Genomic DNA, 27103 nt, shown 5'->3' with positions numbered 1-27103 from the left:
ACCCAATCTCCCCCTAAATTCCCCTGTCTAAGACGGAATTTTTTTCTGGCTCCCTTGCAATTCCGTCTTACACAGGTTCGACGGTAGTTATAATTGAGAACTACATCAATTTCAAAATATTCCCTGGCTGCAGAAGGCTATTTTTGTTCTTAAGGGAACTTTTAGACAGTTATAAATAATACTGGAAATCTATTAGAAAAACTGACAAGGGCATTTTATGTAAAACAACCTGACAACAATATTATATATATTAGAAGATTTTTCCTATCCCTCTTTCTCAGAAAATCAAGATTTATGATCCACCCATTAACACTACTGCCTACTGCAGGAAAGAAATACAAAAATTAATAACAAACATTGCACAGGCCTACAAATCTCACACTCCATGCAACGGCATATTATTTGATTACAACTTTGTTTTCATAATTGTCAGTATGAGGAAAATGACCGTACAGCTGAACCCGCAAAAACAACCACTCCCCACTTTGCATTTTTTTTTGGTATTAAAATAACTGTCCAGGAGGACTACTGTCAAAGATTATCACTTTTGTCCTCTACAATGGGCGGTTGTCTTGGACAGGTTTGATTTTATATGATTTAACGCCTCCATCCACACAACTGAAATCATTGACTAGACTGGACGCGCTAACCCTGCCCGAAAGGACCAACCCAAGGTAAGTGGAATACACATTCTGGCAAACAGAGAGATATAAACTTCCTCGCACTGGAATCGTACACATTTCTCTTACAGATTTGATTGAATAAAGAGAAACACAATAATGGTTATTTAGAAAAGGGAAAAGGCAACATAGACAGAAACTACGGAGGGAAAGAAAAGAAGTAAGACCAACAAGTGGCACCCCCCAACCACCCATATTGTGCATGCAACAGTGAAGAGCGTAACTATTATACCACAACAACCAGTCAAAATAAGTCTAGACTATTCACTAGCACCACATACTAATAACAAAAACATAAACATTTACTTCTATAGTATATCCATATAAAACAGTAAGGGGATGGAAGAGGGAGGCTAGCAGCATTTTTTCTTCTTGCCCCCTCGGGAGGACCCCCCGACTTGTATCGTGTTGTCGCTGGACTTCTGCACTGCCTGCTGCTGTTTTTTCTTCGTGTCCAAGACCAGTCGGGTTATCGCCAAGAACATCTGCCGCAAGGGTAGGAATAAACAAGACAAAACATGGGGGCAAAATTGCAAAGGGGTAAAAGTTGGGAAACAAAACATGGGAAGAAAAGGAGGAGGACGCAAAACTTCAAAAAGATGCAAGAGCATAAAAATACAACCACGGACCACCATTTGAACTATCACAAGAATATGTGTCACTGAAAGACAAAATAGCACCACAAAGTTTTAAAACCATTTTGAAAACTTCTTTGCAAAGTTTCTGTCAATTAGACAAAAATTAGGCATTTATCCTAACTACAGGCAAACCTCATAACACCACCCCCTTTTACTGCCACACCGCCCCGGTTTACCACTAGGTTTTGCCAATGTACGAAAAGGAACGCCTATATAAACATAGTATTTGCGCCGTCATCAAAACTAAAATAAATTTGCCCTGCTGCACCGCCAGCAAACTGGCCGCTAAAGGAACTCACACACAGTGCACAGCACCCATTGGTGGCTGCTAGAGAATTATTTTAAGGCCTTGGCAAATATTTTAAAAAGAAGCTGGAATGATATTTTAAAGTCGGTCGGAGAAACTTCAAAGGAAGTGCACCACCTCAGCCTGTTGGCAAAATATATGGCGTCGCCAGATATCAGCTTGATGACCAAAACTAACCATGCTTTTGTATTATGAGGACTCACATTCAAGTCTATGTTAAGGGTCTGAGTATCAGGGTAAAAAAAATTCAAAACTGTACGTGTCCAGGGTCTTTGACACACATAGTGTCTCTGGCCCGAGCAGTCTACCGCTAGCCTCAACTTCAGGCTCCTCCCTCCTCAGGTAGGCAATATAACAGGTTTGACAGTATAATGACATTTTTATGAAACAATAGAAGTGACAAACTTTACGACCCTCTCTGAGACACTAGATCTTTTCATACTGACACTAACAGCCCTTCTTAATGTAATAGAATCACAAACCAAAATTTCCTAAAAATTTAAATTTGTATTACTGGATTCCATTACTGTTGTCTTCAGAGACGGATCCTATCCTCCTGAGCAGGGCCCATTAAAATTATACGACTTTTACATTATGAGGAACTGTTGCAACTTCGTTGTATTGATTCATATATCTGTGTGGCATCGTGGAAAAACCAGGCACTCATCAAAATAATGAAATCAAAGTAAAGGAGCATGTGCCTATCTATAGGGCAATTTTTATAGTTCTTTTGTTTGTATAAGGGGTGGGGTGGGGGTTGTATTAAAAACACACTTCTGCATGGATTTTACTGGAAAACATTGATCAAAGACACAAAACACCCCCCAAAACAAAACAACTAAATTTTTTTTTAAATTTCAGTTTCAAAGAACACTCATGTTTTGGTGGTCACCAAACTTTGGTGGCCAGTTGCTCGCTTATTTTATCTCTGACATCAAGTGACTCCCTGTCTCTTTCAATTACAAATATCTCCACTTCTCTTCACAATATATGGGTATTTATGTCATCAATAACAAGACGAATGAAAAAGCTTCAAGATGATATCAGTAACTTTATAAGCCAAAAAAATTTACAAGTGCCTAATTCAATCGTATCACTAGATTTGTTTTATATCTTTCTTGCCTACTTGTTGAGGTATGTGTTGATGAAGGTTGACAAAACATTTGACAGAAAGCATTTGAAACATAAGCTTTGCTAGCAGACAGGTAGATAACACACACCATCAACACACTGAAAAGCACTGGCATATGTTCGTAACTACCAAAATTAAATTGATGCACATTTCTTTAACATTAACCCCTCCCCCCAAGTAACAGCAAAGGTATTCTCAATTATAGAAGTATTATTTCAAAGGGTAACAAAACTCGTTCCCCAGAACCATTAAAGACCAGGTATAAAAGCCCTTTGGAATGCCTTGGGAACTTTACAAAACAAGTTCAACCAATAATCAAACGGCTACTATGTTTCCCATTCTTAATTACCGTAAAGACGAAACATTTACACAAAACGCACAATAAAATAAACACCAATATCATAACTACAAAAAACTGAAAAGATAACAATCATGCAAAAAAAATAAATTAAAAAAATATGGTCCGAAGCACCCACCAGGAATCGACTACAACTCATGAAGAGTCGCCAAACATGAGGGGAGAACATTTTTTAAAAACTGGAGATGATCAGTTGTGGAACATACAAACCCTGTGCAATATATATTTAAAATTTAAATAAAATTTGTGAACCCTTTTACCACCAAAATTAACTGTGCCATAGAAATGAAAAGTCCAGAGACCCAGAGGCAACCCTCGAGTGGACCCACCACAGCAAGGTCATCGTGCTCTTATAGAGATGGCATACAAAGCACATGTTTGGAGTGCTATTGAGATTTCAGTGAGGTAATTCTGGGCAACAAAAATAAGAAAAAGGTTTGGATGTGGGTGAAAAAAAAAGTAATTCTTAAAATTGGGGGAAGGATGGTGGGTGGAGGGTTGGCTAGATACAACTGATGGCTAAATGAGGAATATCAGCAAGCAAATAAATTCTCCTAATCATAAACAGCCACGCATTTCATTATGAACATAAGGGCTTGAACAATGAACCATAATTAACCAAATGTGTACCAGCTTCCATATTTTCAACAACAAAAAGCAATATTTTTTTCCTACATACCTCCTCCACATTTTTGTTTTCCTTGGCACTGGTCTCAAACAACTGAATCTGCATCCGCTCTGCAAATCTCTCGGCGTCTTGTGTGAGTACAACTTTCCTGTCTGGATCATCATCTTTGTTGCCAACTAAAGGAACATTAAAAAATGTATTGTTTAATAAAAATCACCAAAACACACTATTATCTAAAAGCGACACAGTGTCAAACATCTACCTCCTGTCCTTTCTCACATTACAATACCATCATTATGGAGGTAATCTGATAAAGGAAAAGATATTGTTGTCATCTATCCACTGCACTGTCACTCCTCTGCTAGGTGCCATACGGTTAAAGAAAAGTGCACTTCAGCACCCCGTTTCTCTATTCCATTCAAAGAAATGGAAATAGTCAATCAATGGAGATCAAAGAAATTGCTCTCCTGTGTTGTAGCTGATCAGAAGGTGAAGGTTGATTGTTTCATGACAGAAGCTGCTAAATGGTCAGAAAAAGGGATACCCCCGGGGCAGTGCCACTGACTGAAGTGTCTTTAGGCCATTCCCAAAGGGGGGACATATCTCGTTCAAGCATAGTAGAATTGTAAATGGGCTGACTCATGTCTCGCTCATAACTGTCCCTGATCTACAACAGGGAACTGCTGCTTTTTCTTTCCTGATCCTTACTATGGACATTTTCCTCTACTTCTTTTGTATGTTTGTCACTCCCTTGTGACCTGCAATTTTTGGGGTGCCTTGATTGTCGAAGCAGACCTTACAATACACTTAAAATTTATCAGAAAAAGCCACTTGCTTCCTACCTGATCACAATATATACATATATTGTCGGCAAGATGTACACCTGCTCAAAGTCCAAAAGAGAAAAACTTTCAGTAGAGAGACAAAAACTGTTTCACTCTTTTAAAATATTGTATTCACATAATGTACCATTTTCAGCTTTTTTTATCTTCAACATTTAGAAATTGAATTTTTCACAAAGTATTTCTCAAGCACATGTTAACGATATATATTTAGAATTTGGGGCTCAATACATCTGAAGAGCTGATTGATGATGTATTGTCAAATTAAAACAACTCACCAAGTATTCTGTTGACAACATCACAGTTTTGGTCAATTTCATGCAACCATCTTTGAACATTGGCAAAAGATTCACCACTAGTCACATCATATACAACCAGGACCCCATGAGTCCCTCTGTAATACCTGTAAGATGGAAGCAAAAGCCTTGCCAGAGTTAGATAGCATATACTTAAAATCAACAAGTTCCTTTTTAAAAATTTTTATTTTGTTGTGGGGGGGGGGGGGGGGGGGTGTTTAAAGGTGGGCTTTAGATTTTTAAATTGTTCTTTTTTTTAGGTGGGGAGGGGGGGGGGGGGTTGTAATCCTATCTGCGTGTTTCTGAAGCCCAAAGCATAAAAAAGAGCAACTAGTCATACTCATAAAGAAAAGCGATGCACTGTTCCCTTACTAATTTACACTTTTGTTGACCTATACAACTACAACGCATCCTGTATGATTCATCAGACTTTAAAATGTCCATTGAAGAGCATAAGAAATATCATTCACATTTCAACTACATACGACAGCTCAAAACTCCAACTCATCAGCAGGGAATAAGTTTTTTTCATCATAACTAAGTAAGATAAAATAATACATGAAGAATAAAAATTAGAACCACTGAATAATACACTTTATTTAAGGCGAGGTCATTTAATTTCGTCAAACAGTCACAGATCTAAATCTGCCATAGGAATGACTCAGACAGGAGTAACGGACTTCATGGATTAAGCTCGCAGTAACACAAAAGACCTTTAAATTTATTTTAGGTCTCAGGTAAGGAGATGATAATAAAACCAACAAAATGGGTAATTTCATTCTGTTTTTAAAATGTAAGCAAGCCGAATACAACTATTTTCTTATAAGAAGCGGTTTTTGTCCAGAAAGCTAGTTTTAAATTGTTTCTGCTTCAAACCACCATTCAATATGTATTTGTTATGAATCTAACCAAAAAAACAACTAATTCTACTACAGGCAAAACATTGAAGCATAATGATATGACTAGGAATAATCAAGGACCTAACCACAGACAAATTTTTGCCTCATATGAGGGAAGTCACCTGACTCGAGGAAAAAACTTGATTGGTGCAAAGAGGATATGTCGCATTCTGCCAAGAAAGGTAGACCACTTTGATTGCATTTTGTAAAGCACTGTTACTGACAACAATTTCAGCCAAACTTTGAATATGGCCAGTGGCCTATTTTGTCACGAGAACTATTAAAATCTACAATAACAATTTTAAAATACATGGGTCTCAACTCAGAATTCTAAAATAAGGAGGAACTTTCCGGGTGATCGCCACAGAAGCCCATTTTCGCGAAACACCTATTATTATTATACTGTTGAACCCTAGAATGCAGAAATAAAAACCATCAATTTATCAAAGCAAGGTTATTTCACACCAATTTTAGGGTTTGGGAGACAATTCCAAGTAAGAGTCACGTACAAAATATTTACAATCTTAATTAAGTACAGAAAGTGGTGGTGCCTGGGATCTTGTGCGACTTATTAATATTGTCCCTTCATCACATCCGCCTGTTTACATAAACTATATAAAAATGAATCTTGTTATGAGCCTAGAAATAGAACATCGACTGTCATGATAATTCATATCATATATATAGGCCTATATAATAAACGTGAAAGACAAAAATTAATGCTCAAACTCAAAGTACAGTAGAATAGCCCAAGTAGACCTATTCAGTGTGAGAGGTGTAAGAACTGTGGGAGGGCAAGAAGCAGTGTTACTGAAAATCTGCGAATCATTAACAGAAAGCTAAAATACAAAGATCTAATTTACTATCACCAATCCAATGAAACGTGAACACTTAGGCCCTTAAGTTCCATAACACAATTACAAGTTATGACGGTTCCCGTTTTCACACAAGGCCTGCACCAACGCACACTTTACTTTGCAGAGAGCTGCAGTAGTAATAAAAATTCTAAACATTAAACATATTTGCTTCCAGTTTCAGTTTTTTTGTCCTCCTGTGTTGCGTCCAGCCTTCCCCCTATCCCCAAGTGCGTCTTTAAAAAAAATCAATAATCTCCCCCCCATTCCTGAGTCCTGTACTTCGAAGCGCTCAGAAAGCGCGTGGGTTCATTGACCGGTCACAATGGCGAGCCTGACAAGACGCTTGTATAACTTTCTTTTCTTTTTGTTGCCCCCATAAGTGATGGCACAGTGACAAATACTTATTTATTTATTTTCATGGTGACACCACGATGGTAATGCTGAACCTGCCTGTTACAATAATTGTTGCGTTATCAGACAATCTGACAAATTTCTGGGTCGTAAAGAAAGCGGAAGTAGATCTTGATTTTCCAGTCGAACCTTGGTGACACAATTCCGCTTGCTGCCAAAAACCGCCAGTTCGCGTGAAACGTACTCTCAGAGCCGAATTAATATCACAATCGCGACCGGCAGAAATGAACAAAAAGACATTGGATTTGGTTTTCAAATATTGGAGATCTTTTATGTATTTATTATTTTTATAGTAGAGGGTTTTACGTCGCCACTTTTATGTATTTTCCCGGGTCTCGGGGATTAAAAAAAAATTCCCAGGGCCTGGCAGTCACCCAGCTCCCAACACCTCTCTTTCTGATTGGCCCGCTGTCGCAGTAGCGGAGTTTAGCGGATGAAATGGCTGTAGCGGAAATCCGCTAAATAGCGGACTGTTGAGACCCATGAAAACAGTAATTCTTCCTAAAAGTTGACCCCAAAAGAAACAACTTCAAAGGTATCTTTTCAACTTACGTTGATGTGATTGTTCTGAATCTCTCTTGTCCAGCAGTGTCCCAGATCTGTAACTTGACCCGTTCTCCATTCACATCAATAGTCCTAATTTTGAAATCTACACCAATAGTCGTTATGTATGTCCCTGAAATAAAAATGTAAAAAAGCATCACAATAGTTCCAATTCTGTACTTAGTGAACAGCAGCCACAAAAAAAGGAAATATTTTTCATAACACTCATGACAGGCAAAGGCTGACATTACAAAACTAACACTGCCACTGTCCTTTACTTCATTAAAAAAACACAAAACAAAGGTCATCCTGGGCTGTGGTAATAGGAAGGCACCAATTCTATACATGAACTTTGAGACAAGAGTCCTAAATTCGGGAAAAGAGTTCAAACATTGAGCATTGTCATCAGTATTTACATCCAGCAATGACAACTACTCCCTCTACTCTAACCATGCAGTAATCTAAAACAATTTATATTTATATATTATATATATGTGTGTATTACATTTTACAAGAGAGGAAGAAAAGTAGGGATGTTTACCGGAAAATACATTGTCTGCAAATCGTAACAGCAAGCTGCTCTTGCCAACTCCTGAAAGAAACAAATGCAGATATATAGACAAGTTATCTTTTGAACAATACATTTGCTTTACATCACCAAACACACAAAGTAAAAAAACAAAACCATAAGCAATAAAATGATTTCAACGCCATTCTAAAAAAATGAACAAAAGGGGGCCATATTTAAAAGAAAATGAAAAGTTAAAAAGCACATAAGGTCTGATGAAGCCATTTGTACATATTGATCTTACAATATTGTAAAGGTATAACAATCATTAAGAAATTAATTTTACAAAGAAAGGCACTTCATGCAGTCTGGCTGAATCTAACCAGACCTTGACCATCCCAACAACAACAACAAAAAAATAGACATAGAAAAATCAAAACTTGTAAACATTCATTCCGTACAAAAAAGGAATGATTCACCTTCCAAGTTTATGAAAACATTTATCTACCTAGCATTAGTAATAATGCAATATATAATTATATATGGAGGGGGCTCTCGCGGCCTAGAGGTTAAAGTGTTCGCCTCTCATTCAATCAAAGGTCCCGGGTTCGAAACTGGGTAGCCCCACCAAACAATTTTCTTTTCTAAAAATTGTCTCTTTTCACCTTCTTTCCTTCTCTCTTGCAATGTTCTGTCCTCTGCTTTCGTCTCCACTTTCTTCCCTCACCCCCTCACCCACTTTGTCCCCTCCACTGGGCCCCTGACTCTTTCTGCAGCCTTTCTACTGCTACTACTTGGCTCCTTCTTACTGCTGTCTTTCAGCCACACCCCTGATCTGGTAGGAAAGATCAACACCTAGCCTTCTCGGACAAGGGCGAAAAAATCTCAGAGTTCCTGTGTGCACTTTGCTGGTGGTATAACATCAGAGTAGGCTTCGGCCGCCACCCAGTCAAAATTCAAAATTTTCAATTGAAAACATTAGGTGTGTCCCGCAAGCTAATACGACCTCACGCAGTTGCGAGCGCCATAAAACACTTACCAAAAAAAAAAAAAAATAAAAAATAAAATATGAAATCAGGCGCTCGTCAAAATAATGAAATCTGAGAAATCGGCATTTTTCTGCCAGTTTGGACATTTATTTTTTTTTCTCCACGAATTTTTGGTTCAACACCTTGAATGTCCATTCAAAAATACTTTTATTTGTGGATTTTTTCGAAAAACATTGATTTAAGGCACAAAAAATGTAAATTTGCAGTTACCGAGGACTCTTTAACTTTGTTTTTTTTCTCTTTTGGTAAAGTGTTTTACGGCGCTCGCAACTGCATAGGTCATATGAGCGTGCGGGACACACCTAATATTTTCAGTTGGTAGGAATTTTTTAAATTCTGCCCGGGTGGCGGCCGAAGCCTACTCTTATCGATTTTAGACCACCAAGGGATCTTTAACGTGTGCAACTTGCACACGGGCCCTCCGAGATTTTTCGCCCTTGTCCGAGAAGGCTAGGTGTAGATCTTCCTACCAGAAGATCAGGGGTGTGGCAGAAAGACAGCAGTAAGGAGGATCCAAGGAGTAGCAGTAGAAAGGCTGCAGAAAGGGTCAGGAGCCCAGAGGAGGGGGGCAAAGGAGGTGAGGGGGTGGGGGCAGAAAGTGGAAATGAAAGCAGACAACAGAACATTGCTAGAGAGCAGGAAAGGAGGTGAAAGGAGACAATTTTAGAGAAGAAAATTTATCGGTCGCTACCCGGATTCGAACCCGGGACCTTTGAATGAGAGGCCAACACCTTAACCTCTAGGCCACGAGAGCCCCCCTCTTTAACTTTAAGCTATGGAAGTCACCAAATTTTGGCGGCCATTTTCTCGCCAATTTTACTTATGAAACCAGGTGATCCCACCTCCTTCAATCGCAAATATCTCTAATTCAATTCAAGATGAAAGAATATTTTTACATCGAAAGCAAGGCAAATGAATAACCCTTAAGACAATACCAATAACTCTAAATGCCCAAAAATTGACGAGCGCCTGATTCCACTGTGTCGTGACACACATATTTATAAAACCTTGTACTACTAGTAATGTAAAATTTATACAACCCCCCCCCCCCCCCCCCCCTGTTCTTACTCAGTCATTTACTATTTACGCACAAAATTCTAGATCACTAGCAGATTACAATTAAACCCTCTGACCTTAAAAAAAAATGTTAGTGTTTTTATGCCCCAATTGACACAATTTTTGTAATTTACGAAGCAGGCTTCCAACCCAGGCTGTCAGGGCCAACATGGGCTGAGATAGATAGAATATCTGAGCAGTAAATACCAAGATACTGGGTAAAAATTTCTCCCCACTCAGGAACAGAACTCTGGTCTCCTGAGTGCGACATCTAAGCGCCTAATTGTATCACCACAGACACCGGTACCACACTGAAGTTTCCTTGAGAAACTCTAAAAGATGTTTGCTCTGATCTCCAAGCCCGTCAGTACTAAAACAATAACTTTGTTGAAAGTTACTAGTTTCCTATCTCTTTTTTCCTTTCAAGAACATAATAAGCTCATAATATATATATATATCATACTATAATAAAAGGTGGGACCAAAGTTCTGCCCACAAAAACTTTTTCGTGACAATATCAATTGTTTTGGAAAAATACACATTACACAAACGTTAGCCAATTGTCCTGCGTGGGGCTATTTTAGCTAGTGAACTAGAGAGTGTCCGTCTTTCTTTAGTCCCAAAAGACAACGCAGCAAACAAGAAGCACAAGGTAAACCACCTAGCTTACACTATTTCTCCGTTCCTAGAACGGGTACTTTGCTAGTACATATATATACTTTGATATATTTATTATATATGTTTGGCAACTTGGAAACACATGTGTGTCACTTTTCCCATAAAACTATGACAGCTAGAGAGTTGAAAGTTGGCAAGTACCTGCAAAAAGATAGATACGTCCCTATGACGGAGCTTGACTTTTTATTTATTCATTTCCCGAATTTAGAACAATATATTTGACAAGTTCCATTCCTTCTTTGGCCTTTGTGATTATTCCACTGAGAAACAAGTCAGCGTTGCTCTCCTTCTCAATGGAAGTTTATTACCGCTCGATAACGTTCGCCTAAGAAATATGATTCAAAAGACGGGGTAAGTAATTTTCGAGACTCACATACGTGGTGACGTGATCCTGTGTATGCATTCAAAAAGTTGTTTTTAATATAAGGCCCAAAGAGAAAAACTTTTTTATTACTGGGTCAAGATTTAAAAAAAATATTTTTGTTAGGTTGCTAGCCTGTAGAAGTGCCATGCAAAGTTTCGTGGGCATAGAGGTACATTTGTCAATGAGCTAGATTTTTAAAAAACGCTGTCAGAGGAAAGTGAACAAGCTAGAGACACTGCCTCTGTGATTTTGAAGACGTCGGTGTGTTCCTTTTACAGTGTAGCAGCCCTTTTGTGGATTATTATTTTCTTCTAAAGCGCTTTTTTGTGATGGTGTAAGGCGATACCCGCGTTTTGTGACCGTGAAGGGCTAGACAGCAATACACTAAAGCAATGTAGATCAAGAGAGGAGTTAATCAAGGCAGACCTATTCTAAAGCAATATATATATAGATCTAGAAGCCAGGTGTGACTGTGAAAGGCTAGACAGCAATGTAGATGTAAAAAGCCTCCGCGGTGAAGACCAGTAGGAGCAATGATGCCAAGGCGTCGACAGCGAGCAAAGCTGGGTACATATCTATATTAAAGTCACATTCTATTCATTTAATAAACATTTCACAAGAGGCCAATTGACCTTGTGGTCCAAATGCCATGAAAACCAAAAATAGGGAATTACCAATAAAACTGAAAATACCACAAATAAACAGCTTTCTAGTTGCAGGTATATGCAAGCTTTCCGCATAGTCAAAATTGTCTAAGAAGACTGCCCATTGGGGAGGAGAAAAGCAGTTGTATTTGTATTTGTAGACAAGTGGACATCTTGTAATTTGTCATTATAAAATGAAAAAGAAAAACCACAAGAGGGAATGGGGGTCACTATTTGAAGGTGGCCTTCACAGCAGATTCAACTGTAAAAGCACTAATCTTGGCAAGAGTTCACAAAACCCTGGAATCATAATCAAAGCACGCATCATTCTGATGTAATCATTTCATCTCTATTTTTGCAATCCCCTTTCAATCAGTTTTGGCAGAAAGTGGATCAGTACTTAACTCTTGTCCTGCGTCTTGTCAGTGTCTACTGTTTGAGTACAGTGAGTGGAACTGGAAACGTATGTTTTCGCCATGAATACTGTGAAAATGTGTTAATCATTGAATATACCATCTCGGCCTTTAAGATCGGCGCCGAAAGACTTTTCAGACCCGTCCAAAGAAAAAGTCAGAGACTCGGAGGGAGAGCTTTTCAACACCACGCCCCCTCCTTGTGGAACGCGTTACCAGCTCATCTACGGGAGTCCACCACTTTATCAAAATTTAAATCAGCACTTAAAACGCATTTGTTTCAGTCCAGCTTCAATCTGTAATTTCCGACATTCCCAATACAAATATTATTATGTTCTCTCAGTATCGTTTATTCATGCTGTTTTGTTCTGTGAGAATTTATGACTGTGTGAATTCATCAATGAGTGCGATGGTGTCTGGGTAAGCTTTGTGGGATTGTCTTTACTCAAGGATGTACTAGAGAGAGAGAGAGAGAGAGAGAGAGAGAGAGAGAGAGAGAGAGAGAGAGAGAGAGAGAGAGAGAGAGAGAGAGAGAGAGAGAGACAGAGTGAGACTAGTGAGAGAGAGAGAGAGAGAGAAGGAGGATTACTATAGGAGCTGTGCGCTTCATATGTTCTTTGTATTATTGTACACCGCATTGAGCACTTTTATGCGGAAATGCGCCTATATAAATGCAATTTATTATTTATCGATGATGAAAATAACACTTTATCTTTTATAGCCTTCTATTTATAAAGTGTTACGAACACATGAATAACCCCCTCTCATAAGCTGATAAGAGTAGCAATGCCCATTCCAAAAACCTTTTTAGACACTCATTTTACTAATTTTAGTTACGAATGATCTGGTGTTCGAAAATAAAGATCTTTTCACTTCTGCACAATGGTATTAAAAACAATCAAATAATGAGCTTAATTTTATCACGTAATATTTCATACCAAATCAAGCTCATTTGAAAGATTTTGTATAGAAAAATGGATGTCTTGTTTCCTGACTATCCTTTCGAGCTCCTCAGGTCCAAGTTCTAACTTCATTGGACGAACATCTAGAGCTACCAACTTCGCATGTTTCGAATGTGATGTTTACTTCGGTAGCGAACCAAGGCAGGCGGTTCTAGAAGTATGCCACAAATGCACACAAACTCAAGCTGATAAACGCACACTTGAGCTGCGGGAATACGAACCCGATCATCACACGGAGATGATGATCAGCGTACATGCGCTGAGCCAGGGCCGGACTGACACTGGACCGGAACGAAGGCGGGGTGCCGAAATAAGCTTATATCGAAGAACATAAACCCGGCTCCCGCAGGATTAGGGTCAAGATGTCACTGACAACACTTCAAGAACAGGATGCCATTAAAAACAAGGCTGACTAGGATTGGGAAGTTGCAATCAGACAAGACTAGACCCTAATGCCTCATCTCATTTTGAACCCAAGTCCTTTCACTTAACACTGAGACATGAGGTGCTGTACTGAGCAACAAGCTCAGTTGAAAACAAGCGCTGACAGTAAGAACGTATCACAATTCTAGCTAGAGGTAGAGGTAAAAAAGATTTTTATGTCAAGGTCAACTTGATTATAATGAAATGATAATATAATCTAATATTTTATAGTTGTCGCTCATTATGTAATTCCTCTCCAGTATTCGTATAAAGCAGATAAAAATGTGCAAGAAAGGGGCTAGACCTATACTAATTCCAAGCATGATACAGGAGTGAGTGATAGGAGGGCACTCCCCTCTAGCACGATCTCTATTTGAAGTTTTTGGAAAGTTGAAAAGAGGGCAATTGTTAAGATTCTCGCGTTTAATTCCATTACTTATGAGTTTTTCATAGCCTCAGGCATGTTTCGCTTTGGTCTCTAACCCTGAAAAACACACATTCGGAATTAAACGCGGGAATCTTAACAATCACCGCAAAGAGATTTCTAGCTGAAAGGAAGTGGCTATCCTCACCCGGGGTGAGACTTGCCAGCGTTGGCTATCCTCACCTGGTGTGAAACAAGACCTGTATTTCCTAGAATTTCGGAACACTGTCTATTGGTGAGGACGATCAAATTTACAAAAATAAAACAAAGATAAAAAAAATGATGTTAAAACACAAAAGCAAGCTAATTTGGTAGTCTACAAAGATGCAATGGCTATTTCACTTTTTGAATCGAGCCGAACTACGCGGGTCGCCATTTTGTTTTGCCTGGAAGTTCTCATGCTACTCCTCTCTCTGTCTCTTTCTCCTGCCCCCCCCCCAAAAATTGCATGCTTTCAACACAAGAGCGTTGGAACGTTTGTTCACGGTGAACACTATACGGGATGGCCTATCACGGTGAAGGCACACTGGGTGAGAATAGCCAAAAGGCCCGCCTGCACTATTCTCACCTGGGGTGAGAATATAGGTGGCCTTGCTGAAACGAAGTGTATACAGACCCAGTAACCGGGAACAAAGTCACGAAGTATACAGACTCGGTAGGGAAAATCTTTTGTGATTTCGGAAAGTTTCAGAGCCCAGACCCGGTAAAGAGGGTGTGTGTGTGTGTGTGTGAGTGAGTGAGTGAGTGAGTGAGTGAGAGAGAGAGAGAGAGAGAGAGAGAGAGAGAGAAGGGGGGGGGGGAGAAGAGGGGAGAGAGATGGAGAGAGACAGACAAGTAGAGAGGGTGACTGTTTGATTGGAATTATGACAATGGTTTTATAGATTCATCCAACTCCAAAACGGTGGTAAAACGATCGTTCATCGAAAAGACATCTGTAATTTTCATTTATCTAGGCCTCGAAACTAGATCTATGATTTATGTCTGTCTGTCTTGATCTACACATAGGCCATAGATGTAAAAGCACCTAGGTCTACCCTGAGCCAAGAAGGCACTGAAGCTTTCCAAAATCGCAAAAGATTTCCCTTACCGGGTCTGTATACACTTCTGTGACTTTGTTCCCGGTTACCGGGTCTGTATACACTCTATACACGTCTATACACAAGATTTGCTACAGCTTTTGTCACATTTTGTGGCCACATATATATACAGCCAAACCTGTGTAAGACGGCCACCCATTGTCAAGGAGAAAAGTGGCCGTATTTATAGACAGGTGGCCGTCTTAGGCAGGACTGATCAAGATGAAGAAAATGAACCATTCCCATCTGAAGTCCCAATGGAAAGTAGTCACATTGTTGCTATTTTTGTTGTTGGTGGTGTTGGTTTGTATTTTGTTTGTAATTTTTATTTTGTTGCTGATTTTGCACAAGGGTGACAATAAAACTAAATGTATCAGACGAGGAAGACCGAGTGCCATGTTAAAACAAACACATGGGTAGCCACCACTTGGAGAACGAGCGACGCTTCTGTCACAAGTTCATGTTGACGTCCTTTGTTACTTTGTTGCAGACTGGGTAAACAGTGACCACTCATCTCACTTACGATTTGTGTATGAGTTCTGGGTGGGGCTTATGGGTTTTGAGGGATCACACACTTATCTTACCAGCAGCTGAAAAGTGGTAGCTATTGGTCAACAGTGGGAGGGGTCTATATGCAACATGATCGGTTGGAGGGACTACCTAACAACAACGACAGGTGATTGAATTATGACGGCTCGCCTACAACGTAACAACGCCAGGGGCCAATGCCCAATTTATGACAAAACGTAATGGAGTCACTAAGGTGGCCGTCTAAGACAGGTGTAAATTGCTTACTGTAATAGGGATTGTGTGTTAAAATATGGCGGCCGCGTTGGACAGGTGCCCATTTTACACAGTTAAATTATATAGAAAAAACGCAAGGGGGGAAAGGGAAAGCGGCCATTTGTACAGGTGGCCGTCTTATAGAGGTGGCCGTCAGGGCAGGTTTGACTGTAGATCTATATGAGCCATTGCCAAAACGTGGGGAAAAACACACACATCTCACATTAGTGTGCATAAAATGTGATGCATTTGTATTTATTCCTCCAAAACTTATACTATACACATGTCAAATATAGGATGTAGAACCTGCATTAGCAGTTTCAGACCCCATGTCAGCTTTATAATCTTGAGTTTGTAAATTTTGTGCCAAAAATGTTCGTTTTTTTTAGTGATTCCTGGAGTGTCATTTTGAGCACACCAATGCAAACTTCCAAGAATGTCCAAAATTTAGTATTTTTGGGTGGGTTTTTTTTACGGGTGCTTTGATCCTATGCTATTTGTCATCGAAAAAGGTTAATTTGCTCAAGACATCGGTTTATTTGTTTGCAAATAAACAAACAATTCGGATCACTTGTGCGTCAGTCGTGTCGTCAGGGACTAGGTGTTTCAGAAAACACCATTATTTTTCAGTAGAATCACCGTAGCTGGTTAAATCTTTTTGCTTTTCGTTGTTTATTCAATACTTCAAAAGCCGAGATGCGCGAAAGGAACATCGGATTCCTAGATCTACGATTTCAGTCGGCTGTTTAACATTCGCCATGATTGTCGTCAACTTGCGACGTGCCGGAAGTCCGAATTTCGTCCACTTTTGTTTTGAACGGGTCATCAAAAGTGCCCGGATATAATTGTTTTCTTGAGTGACTTCCCCTTACCCGCTTCCCCAGAACAACGGAAGCAATGGGGGAAACAGAAGAAACGAAAGTAGTTATTGCCTTCAGCGTTGGTGACGCACAAGAATTTTGAGTTGAATGTGACGTACTGGACTGTTTTGCGTGTTTTTAGGTTACTCTGTTGAATATTTTAGTGAAATTGGGGTGTTTACACTGGATTCCTGGAACAAGAGTGTGATGTGTGAACAAACTTCGAGAGATGGATCATTTCTGTGGTTATAGACTTAGCTTTTGTGCTTAGTGATGACGTTTGGGGTGTCGTCATGCAGCCGTACAAGACTGACTGACGTACTAGAAATTACATTGTCCTAAGAGCAAACATTTTTCAAGTCATGTGTGCTCTCTTTACTCAAACAAATAAACAAACATGTCCTTGTTTATCTGTCTAACTCAAAAATACACATTTGTTCTTTGTTGGTATGATATACCCTTTTCCAATACGTCATCATTGTTATGTAAGTAATATTTGTCATCATTGCTAATATCAAAGTTTTCAACATATATTATATTTCATACATGCAAGATTCATTTAGAAGCAAAATATGCCTTTATTGATCTGTGTATCTCTTAGTGCAAATTTTTCTTTATAGGCATGATTTTACCGTTTCCCAGTATGTTTTGTCATCACTGTTATGTACGAGTACTGTTTGTCATAATTAGCAACATAATTGTGATCGTCCACTGTCTTTGATATGACCTGATATCTGTTTCAAAGCAAAAGAAACCTCTCCTGGTTTTTTTTAAATTCTTAAAGTGCGCATTTCTCTCTGGAGGCATGACTTTGTCTTTTCCTGTACATTGTGTCATCATTGTTATAATAAATGTACAAGTCATGTTTGTCATCACTGTTATGTACAGGACAGCTCCATTGATTTTGTGCTTTTGCCTCATATTAGTTTAAAAATTGTTTTACACTTTTTTTCTGGTCCTGAGGCTTCGATAACTATTCGTACAGCCTTTCACTATTGTGATGTGTTGTCAATGATAATGTCCAATGTGTATCCTTTCTTGTACATAACAATGATGACATGTTCTGTACACTGCGTCATTGTTACAAAGCTTGTCATTCATATTACCATTATGAATGGAGTTCATAGAGTACAAAGTCTTTGTTTACTAAACAAATGGAATTTAAAGTCCAAAATTTGCCTTGCTGCTTATCTGTTTTTGTCATCACTGTTACATGACATGACAAGAAATACAGTAGTTGCCAAACCAATAGACCCATATCTCCAAAACCCTACATCTCCTTGCTCTGATACTCTAGGAATAATATGGGCACTAAATGTCAATCTGTGACTGACAGAAAAGAGAGTCGAATTGGTAAGAAAAATTTTTTTTTTTTGCACCACTGAGTCTCAAGAGAGTCTCACGTTTTGGCAATTATGCAATTGCTCATATCAATATAGGCCGTCATTATTCGGACTCGAGTCCGAATAACATTTTTTCATATTCGGACTCGAGTCCGAATAAAAAAAATTCATATTCAGACTCGAGTCCGAATAAGAAAAAATGTTATTCGGACACCAGTCCGGAAAAAAGGAAGTGTTTTTGTTCTATAGATCTAACGTTCAGTGCTTCCAATTTTCCGCCATTTTTTAGTTTCCCCCACACCTTGTCTGCCGATCCGATGATCATCGCCTCATTGATACCCCCCCCCCCCCCCCCCCCAATGTTTCCCACTTTCTTTGTTGTAGAAAAAAGTAAAATTGAAGATTAGCAGATCTCCTGGCACCTGCATATTATGAACTGTGTAAAATAAAAAGAACGATTCGTTCAAATACACAAGCCTGTGTCATCTCGATTGTTTACCAAGAAAAAGTTGTGTTGCTGTGTAGAGCCGAGCATACGGCAACTTTTGATTCCATAGACCAGCGCACAATTCATTACGTAGATCTACGTCAAGACTAGCATATTATTGTAATAATGATCAGTTGCCGGGGGGGGGGGACTGACGCGTATGCGACGTTCAACGCCCGGACCGATAGCACCCCCCCCTCCCCGACACGCACACACAGCCATACGTGTGCAGGCCGCCCATCCGACCCCGACACACGCTAACGAGCCATCTTTAATTGCTTCTGATGACCTCTTGGCAAATAAACATTTATTAGAAGCGCTCTAAATTTTCAGGCCGGCCTCAAATTCATCATAAAATAAAAACTCGGCTCCTGCACAATTTAACGCCATTTTGCCCGAAGTGATCCCGGTCTCTACCCAGCCTGAGGCGAGTCACGAGTGAGGCAGGACAGGAAGCCGGAGTCACGAGTCACAGGAAGTCGGAAGTGATGTCATGCTGGACAAGAACCAGAGTCCGAATAACATTTTTTCATATTCGGACTCGAGTCCGAATTCGGACTCGAGTCCGAATAGTCACTTCGATCAATATAATAGATTTATGGGTGATTTTGCTGTTTCGTTCGTTATTAAAGTCAAGAGTAGGTGGGTTTCAGAGGGGCTTGCCCTGACCTAATAAAATTAGGCCTCGATAAAAATATGAAGGGGAGGGGGGTGAATTTTACCACATATTTGATGTTTTGCAGTTAGATCTAGGTTGCATCCCTGTCCTTTGTGTTGCCTATCTGGATATTTTCTTCTCTGAATGTAAACAAATTTTTATGGATCGCGGACTTTAATGAACGGAACTACTACAAGATCACCAATTTATATATGGAAGTGGCTATTCTCACCCGGGGTGAGAATAGAAATACGATCGACCTCTCACCCCGGGTGAGACTTGCCACCGTAGGCTATTCTCACCCGGTGTGAAACAAGACCTGTTTTTCCTAATTTCGGAATACTTTCTATCGATGTGGATGATCAAATGGATAAAGGCAAAGAAAAGATTACGTTATAGCACAAAAGCAAGCTAATTTTATCGACTACAAAGATGCTTATGGCTATTTCACTTTTCGAATCGAGCCGAACTACGGGGGTCGCCATTTTGTTTTGCCCGGAAGTTCTCGCAAGATCTACTCCTCTCCCCTCTTCTCTCTCTCTCTTTCTGAAAACTGTCTATCGGTGTGGACGATCAAATTGACCAAAACAAAGTAAAAGAATGATGTTAAAACACAAAAGTAAATTAATTTGGTCGTCTACAAAGATGCTACTGCTATTTAATTTTTCGAATCGAGCCGAACTACGCGGGTCGCCATTTTGTTTTGCCTGGAAGTTCTCTCGCTACTCCTCTCTCAGTTCTGCCCACAGACAAAATTGTACGTTTTTAGTAGGCTAACAGTAGTAATAGTAGTAATGGAACGTTTGTTTAGCAATGCCAATCGGGCTTTCCCGCGAGGCGAAAATTTGGTCCCCGTTTACGGGCGATTTTGCGGACCCGGCCGAAGCGTAGGTGACTAACTTTGTCAACCTCGGTCTGCTCTATTTCAGAACCAATCCGAATGAAACTCGGCAACCAATCAGAAAATAGGGCAAACTAATGATATGTGGACGTTAAAGTTCGTACACATAAATTAACCTATACTTTTGGTGTCAGGAACACTTTCGTATCGTGTACACCGAAAACTATAAGGAGTTTGAATTTCAACGCCGAGATGGTAATAGATCTATCTATCCTCTATAGTGTGCTCAAATCTGAATGTTCTGTGTCAAGTAGTTGTTTAGACCCGATCATAAATGCACGACTACCCCCCTATCCAAAGCGGCTTCGCACGGAGACCGGCCATTTTCCCCTCACTCTCGTGGCAAATGTATGTGACCTACAAATCCCCGCATGACTATTCCGGGCCCGTTCATTGGTCACTTGAAATAAGGCAATGGCGGGCGCGCACATCCAGTTGTTTTTCTCTCTATTCCCCTGTAACATCGCAATGGGGGTATTCCGAGGCGAGGTTATCTCGTCTCGAGGTGTTCGCGTCTCAACGGGGAAAAAGAATTTTTAATTGTACGGCATGCTAGAATGAATTAACTTATCTTTTACAGTTGGCATGGTCTAAAGTCATCATAAAAAGCTTTGCCATTATTTAGTCACGCTGCCGACATATATTCTTAAAGATCCCATGTTGTGATACGATGCTATAAATAAAATGGACTCATCCAGACACCCCTTTTTCGCAAAATCGTAATATGTACACCACAATTTTAATTATATAACAAAATAACTAAGAAATTGGTAGTAAATCTGACTGCAGAAATGATTTCTACACTCAAAAACACATCGGGTAGCCAAGTTTCTCTCGAACACTCCGATTAGTTACCGAGATATCGTCAATTTTCTTACAGAATCTGCTACTGCGTGGTCCACTTTTTAGTAGAGACGGGCGGGTAGCGCTTTTTCCTTCCCGAGCGAGAAGACCGAGAAACTGACCTATTTCTCGCCGAGACCGGTCCCGAGAACGAGAAATACTGCCCGCCTCATGTCTCGGGCAATGCTTCTCGTCTCGTGACCAATTTCTCTTCTCGCCCCGCAGTTCGAGCCACTCGTTCAGCGAGAAGGCCGGCCGTGGCCGAGATTTCTCTTCTCGCCCCACAGAACGAGCAGCTCGTTAAAAGCGAGAAGACCGTCGTGGCGGGGATCTAAACTTAGATTAGAAACTAGGCTAGGCTAGCTCGGTTGCGCTGGCGCAGGCGGTGAAGGAAGGTAGGGAGACGACCTAGGCCTAGGCCCTGATCAACTCCCCACTCGCCTCGTCTCGCCACCCTCTCCCCTCCCTTTCAGTTTCACACACAGGACGGCACGGTGATGGGTGGCACTGTCTGCGTTGTCAATTCTTGCCTCTCACTCTCGTTACCGTTACTCGTTATGTCAAGCCAACGGGCAGTATCACGTCTCGGTACCGAGCAGAAGTTTAGTGCCCGGGCAGTGATGGGAAGGCCGTTACTCGCGAGAAACGAGACTCGGCTCGTCTCGTGCCCGCCCCTACTTTTTAGGAGTATTTTCCTATATATGTGGGTCATCCATATTTTGCCGACCTTTACAACCCCATAACTTTTTTATTCATGAACCGATTCTCAAAATTCAAGAAGCATAATTCTTAGAATCGAAAATTCTTTCTAGGTACCAAACAAAACAGGGTAAAGTGAAATTTAAATTTTCATTGGCATTGCTAGGTTCACGGCACAGAATTCTACAATTTTTCTGTTATCACAGTGTAGAATTCTGTGGTTTAGGGTGAGCGCAAAATTGGTTGGTCTAGATCTAGATCTAGATCTAGGCTATAACGGTGAACGCACACACCGGGTGAGAATAGCCAAAAGACTTGCCTGCGCTATTCTCACCCGGGGTGAGAATAGAGGTGGCCTTTTTTATTATTATATAATATATTCTGCGGTTTTACCCCCAACAGTAGATCTAGAATCTAGATTCTAGATCTAGAGCTGCATCTGCAAGCGGGCATAATTTAAAAGTAAAAATGTATCCTGCTAGCAGACAAAACTGAAAACAACAACAGGCCTAGATCTACTCAGTTACTCAGCCCCGCTCCGCTCCGCTCAGTGTAGAAACCCAAGTCAAAGTATAAAAAAAAGGATTCCTGCCATCTCTTTCCCCAAACCTATCCACTAATTTGATTACTCTGCTTGCCTGTACACTGTAGTCTACAGCTACAGTCCTACTCATTTAGACGCACGTTTGGTCCATAGAATTCAATTGAAAGTGGGCAGCCGCTTTGGCTTTGGGATGAAGTGATGAAGCCAAGTCAAGTCTTCAGTTCAGCTTCAAATTATTGGGGAGGAACTTCCACTTTCGTACGTTCATGAAGAAGGGGACAACAGATCTAGATCTATCTAGTGTCAAGCAGTCTTTGTGAAAAACACATTCTGACTGGAAAAATATTGAAACTCACCACTGTCACCAATAATTAAAAGCTTGAATAGATGATCATATTCACGAGCCATCTCTCAAGTCAATATTTCTACTCCTTATCGATAACTCGTAAGGGGAGTTGAACTCGGAAGCGACGGAAGCAATTGATGAATAGAAATCTATTTCCGAGTTATGTTATGAGTCATATGCGCATGCGCACACCGGCATAACAACTAAAAACTGAACCGACAACAACGACGTAGCCTAGGCACGAAATAAAAATTAAAAACAGCTGTGCCGGGAGATTAACTCTTCTACTTTTGTAACAATGGTACACAGTACAAAGTGGATGGTTCTGTTATGACCATCTCTCCAGTGTATATATACTTTTTTCTTTTAGCTTTCAAGCTATGTTAAGAAAATGGTATTTTATTTTCAAATCGTTCAAGGGTCTTCTTCTCTTCTTCTTCTATCCCGTGGTTGGGGCAACCGTTGGGGCACCACTGCATTGGAAAATCAGCTCTCGCCATCTATTTTTGTCCTCTGCTCTCCTCAGATTGTCACCCATCGTCTTTCCTGTCCACTCTGTATTGTTGTCCTCCCATCTCCTTCTCTGCCTTCCTCTCTTTCTCTTTCCTTGTACGGTTCCTTGCAGGATTGTTTTGGCAAGTCCTGTGGATCTTGTGACATGCCCATACCATTTTAGTTTTCGTCTCTTCACTGTGGTCAGTAGATCTTCATATTGCCCCACTGCGTTGGTGATTCTCTTTCGTACTTCAGCATTTGAAACGTGGTCTTTGTACGAGATGTCAAGGAGTCTGCGGTAACATCTCATCTCTGTAGTCTGAATCTTTTTCTCTAATTCTGCTGTTAGTGTCCATGACTCGCAGGCGTATAAAAATATTGAGATGACCATTGAGACTATTGAGATGATTAGTCTAATTTTTTAGATGTGCGTGGATAGAATTTCTGGTCTTGGGCCTTCATCTGAGATGATAGATCCGAGGTATTTGAAGCTGTTGACGGTCTCAAGTTCTCGCCCCTGACTTTGATGTCCGCATTGATGCCATTGGTGTTATTGGTCATTAGCTTGGTTTTCTCGGCACTTATCTCCATGCCGTAGGCTGCTGAGGTTGTGTCCAGCCGCTCCACTAGTGTGGCGAGCTTCTGTTCTTCTCCTGTTAATCCATCGATGTCATCGGCAAAACGCAAGTTAGTGATTGTCCTGCCTCCAATACTGATTGTTCCATTGTAGTCTTCCAGAGTGTCAGTCATGATTCGTTTTAGGAAGATATATATGTTGAAGAGAGTGGGAGAGAGCAAACAGCCTTGCCTCACCCCGACCGTTGTCCTGAACCAATCCCCCATGCTGCCGTTAAGGTAGACTGCGCTGGAGGCCTTGTCGTATAGTTGTTGTATGACGTTGATCAGGTTGGCGTTGATGTTATATTTCCTCATGGTTGCCCATAAGGCTGCATGCCAGACCCTGTCGAACGCCTTTTTAAAATCCACAAAGATATGGTATAGGTTTTGTTGGTGTTGGAGGCACCTCTCGTACAGTATTCTGAGGTTGAAGATCTGTTCTGTTGTGCTGCACCCTGCTCTAAAGCCTGCCTGCTTTTCGGCAATGATCTTCTCTGCCTCAGGTTTCAATCTGTTCAGCATTATCTTCAACATAACCTTACTGGGGTGGCTTATTAGACTGATGGTGCGGTAATTCTGACATAGTTGCAGGTTACCTTTCTCGGGGAATGTAATCCCTAGTGATTGTGTCCATGATGTTGGCAACTTTCCTGTCTGCCAGATCTTGTTGCAGATGACAGTCAGAGCGCTTATCATGTCCTTTCCCCCTGCCTGTATCAATTCTCCTGGGATGTTGTCCACTCCAGCTGATTTCCCCTTCTTCAGTGCCTTAACTGCTGCTTCAACTTCTTCTCGAAGGATTGGGTGGTTATCGATGTTGGTTGCTGGGGGAACGTTTAGAATCTCGGGGTTTCCCGTGTCTTTGTAGTTGTACAATTCTGAGCAGTATTCTGTCCACCTTTTCAAAATGTCTCGTTCCTCTGTCAGGTATTTTCCTTGTTTGCCTTGAATGGTGGTGGTGCGCCCTTCTTTAGTGCACGTCAGGTCTTTTACTAATTGATATGCTTGTCCGTGACAAAATCCACTGGAGACGATTGAGGTACGCATATATTAATCCCAGGCAAGCTGTAGCAATACCATAGGCCTAAGACAGGCCTTATGATGAGGAAAAATAAATCCATGACAAAAGGAACTAGAAAAAGGGGAAATCCAGTAAACATCTGGTGCCGTGAATGTATTCACAGGCAAAGAGAACCTTATATCCCGAGAACAGCTTGATCTGCGTAGAGACTGGTCCAGGATCGTGATGACATATTTGAAAGCCTGTTGGCGGTCTGTGAGTATACAGTAACACTGTATCTGGTCACAGTGGGGGTCAAAGGGAGAAGTAAGTTATAGAGCGGTCAAAAGTCCATGGCCCAACTTATCCTTAAAATGTATCTCTTTAAAGAGTGAATCAATGTCAGCCATACTTTGCACAACATTTTGTATCAGTTTGTCTTAACTTGGTCATATTTCACTACAACAATCGAGGCTAGATTAAAAAAAATTTCTTTAGAAATTTATATAAAATACTTTAAATCTCCGTCATGCGGAAAATGAGACTGTTCACAGCACTTCGGGGTTCTCACACACATATTTGTATACATTGTACATGTACACGTAAGGCCTCTGCTCACCAATAACACTTTTTAGTGGCAAAAGTTTTTACATGAAAATAATATTTTAATGAACACATTATTGCGCTAAAGATTCTTAAAATATACGTTCAAGAAGCAGTGTCACGATTAGAAATTAAAAAAAAAATGACGGACTTGCTTTTAAAAGCGATATTGGCCCAGCTGCAAACCTTTAAAAAACCTGTAGAGTAGAAACCACCAACTTGGATTTTTTATTTATAGTTTATTAAGGAATTTTCTAGAATACAGTTAACAGGTGTTCACAAAAATAGTGATCTGTTGAGACAAATTGATACAAAGTCAGTATGCAATAGCTGGAGAGTCTATGTTGTTCGATAGTTTTGGAAATATTTGACACTGAGTTGTGCCACGAATTTTTGACCGCACTATTTGGTTATTTTTGAAGTACCGTATTAGAATTGCATGTAATGCGCCTCTTCCTATATCTCACTGACTAGACTTCCCAGATCACGACATGCCAAAATGATAGCTAGTTAGTAGATAAATAAAATAGGCTAGGCCTACTGGTTGATTCTTCGTGAGGTTTTGCTGTTTTTTCGGAGCCCCCCCAGGTAGACTGCGCTGGAGGCCTTGTCGTATAGTTGTTGTATGACGTTGATCAGGTTGGCGTTGATGTTATATTTCCTCATGGTTGCCCATAAGGCTGCATGCCAGACCCTGTCGAACGCCTTTTTAAAATCCACAAAGATATGGTATAGGTTTTGTTGGTGTTGGAGGCACCTCTCGTACAGTATTCTGAGGTTGAAGATCTGTTCTGTTGTGCTGCACCCTGCTCTAAAGCCTGCCTGCTTTTCGGCAATGATCTTCTCTGCCTCAGGTTTCAATCTGTTCAGCATTATCTTCAACATAACCTTACTGGGGTGGCTTATTAGACTGATGGTGCGGTAATTCTGACATAGTTGCAGGTTACCTTTCTCGGGGAATGTAATCCCTAGTGATTGTGTCCATGATGTTGGCAACTTTCCTGTCTGCCAGATCTTGTTGCAGATGACAGTCAGAGCGCTTATCATGTCCTTTCCCCCTGCCTGTATCAATTCTCCTGGGATGTTGTCCACTCCAGCTGATTTCCCCTTCTTCAGTGCCTTAACTGCTGCTTCAACTTCTTCTCGAAGGATTGGGTGGTTATCGATGTTGGTTGCTGGGGGAACGTTTAGAATCTCGGGGTTTCCCGTGTCTTTGTAGTTGTACAATTCTGAGCAGTATTCTGTCCACCTTTTCAAAATGTCTCGTTCCTCTGTCAGGTATTTTCCTTGTTTGCCTTGAATGGTGGTGGTGCGCCCTTCTTTAGTGCACGTCAGGTCTTTTACTAATTGATATGCTTGTCCGTGACAAAATCCACTGGAGACGATTGAGGTACGCATATATTAATCCCAGGCAAGCTGTAGCAATACCATAGGCCTAAGACAGGCCTTATGATGAGGAAAAATAAATCCATGACAAAAGGAACTAGAAAAAGGGGAAATCCAGTAAACATCTGGTGCCGTGAATGTATTCACAGGCAAAGAGAACCTTATATCCCGAGAACAGCTTGATCTGCGTAGAGACTGGTCCAGGATCGTGATGACATATTTGAAAGCCTGTTGGCGGTCTGTGAGTATACAGTAACACTGTATCTGGTCACAGTGGGGGTCAAAGGGAGAAGTAAGTTATAGAGCGGTCAAAAGTCCATGGCCCAACTTATCCTTAAAATGTATCTCT

At 40.5% G+C, this 27103-nt stretch overlaps 1 protein-coding gene across 2 annotated transcripts in view; it reads right to left on the bottom strand.

Moving 5' to 3' along the window:
- LOC101845076 (ras-related protein Rab-35) overlaps positions 1-22811 on the bottom strand; it is a 29226-nt gene extending 6415 nt beyond the window's left edge. The window contains exons 1-6 of one of the 2 annotated variants that reach the window (XM_005093903.3): positions 22663-22809; positions 8133-8183; positions 7601-7724; positions 4864-4988; positions 3795-3919; positions 987-1165 (exon numbers count right to left, since the gene is read on the bottom strand). In XM_005093903.3, coding sequence (XP_005093960.1) covers positions 1034-1165; positions 3795-3919; positions 4864-4988; positions 7601-7724; positions 8133-8183; positions 22663-22714 — 609 coding nt within the window. In that variant the 5' untranslated portion in view covers positions 22715-22809 and the 3' untranslated portion in view covers positions 987-1033. Of the gene's footprint in view, positions 1-986; positions 1166-3794; positions 3920-4863; positions 4989-7600; positions 7725-8132; positions 8184-22662 lie in introns of both variants that reach the window. The other variant, XM_005093902.3, reaches the window with a different exon arrangement.
- Positions 22812-27103: the final 4292 nt, after the last annotated feature.

This window comes from Aplysia californica, unplaced genomic scaffold, assembly GCF_000002075.1.
Source record: "Aplysia californica isolate F4 #8 unplaced genomic scaffold, AplCal3.0 scaffold00072, whole genome shotgun sequence".
Taxonomy (NCBI): domain Eukaryota; kingdom Metazoa; phylum Mollusca; class Gastropoda; order Aplysiida; family Aplysiidae; genus Aplysia; species Aplysia californica.
The sequence above is the reverse complement of the archived record's forward strand: the minus strand, read 5'-3'. Positions and strand labels throughout refer to the sequence as shown.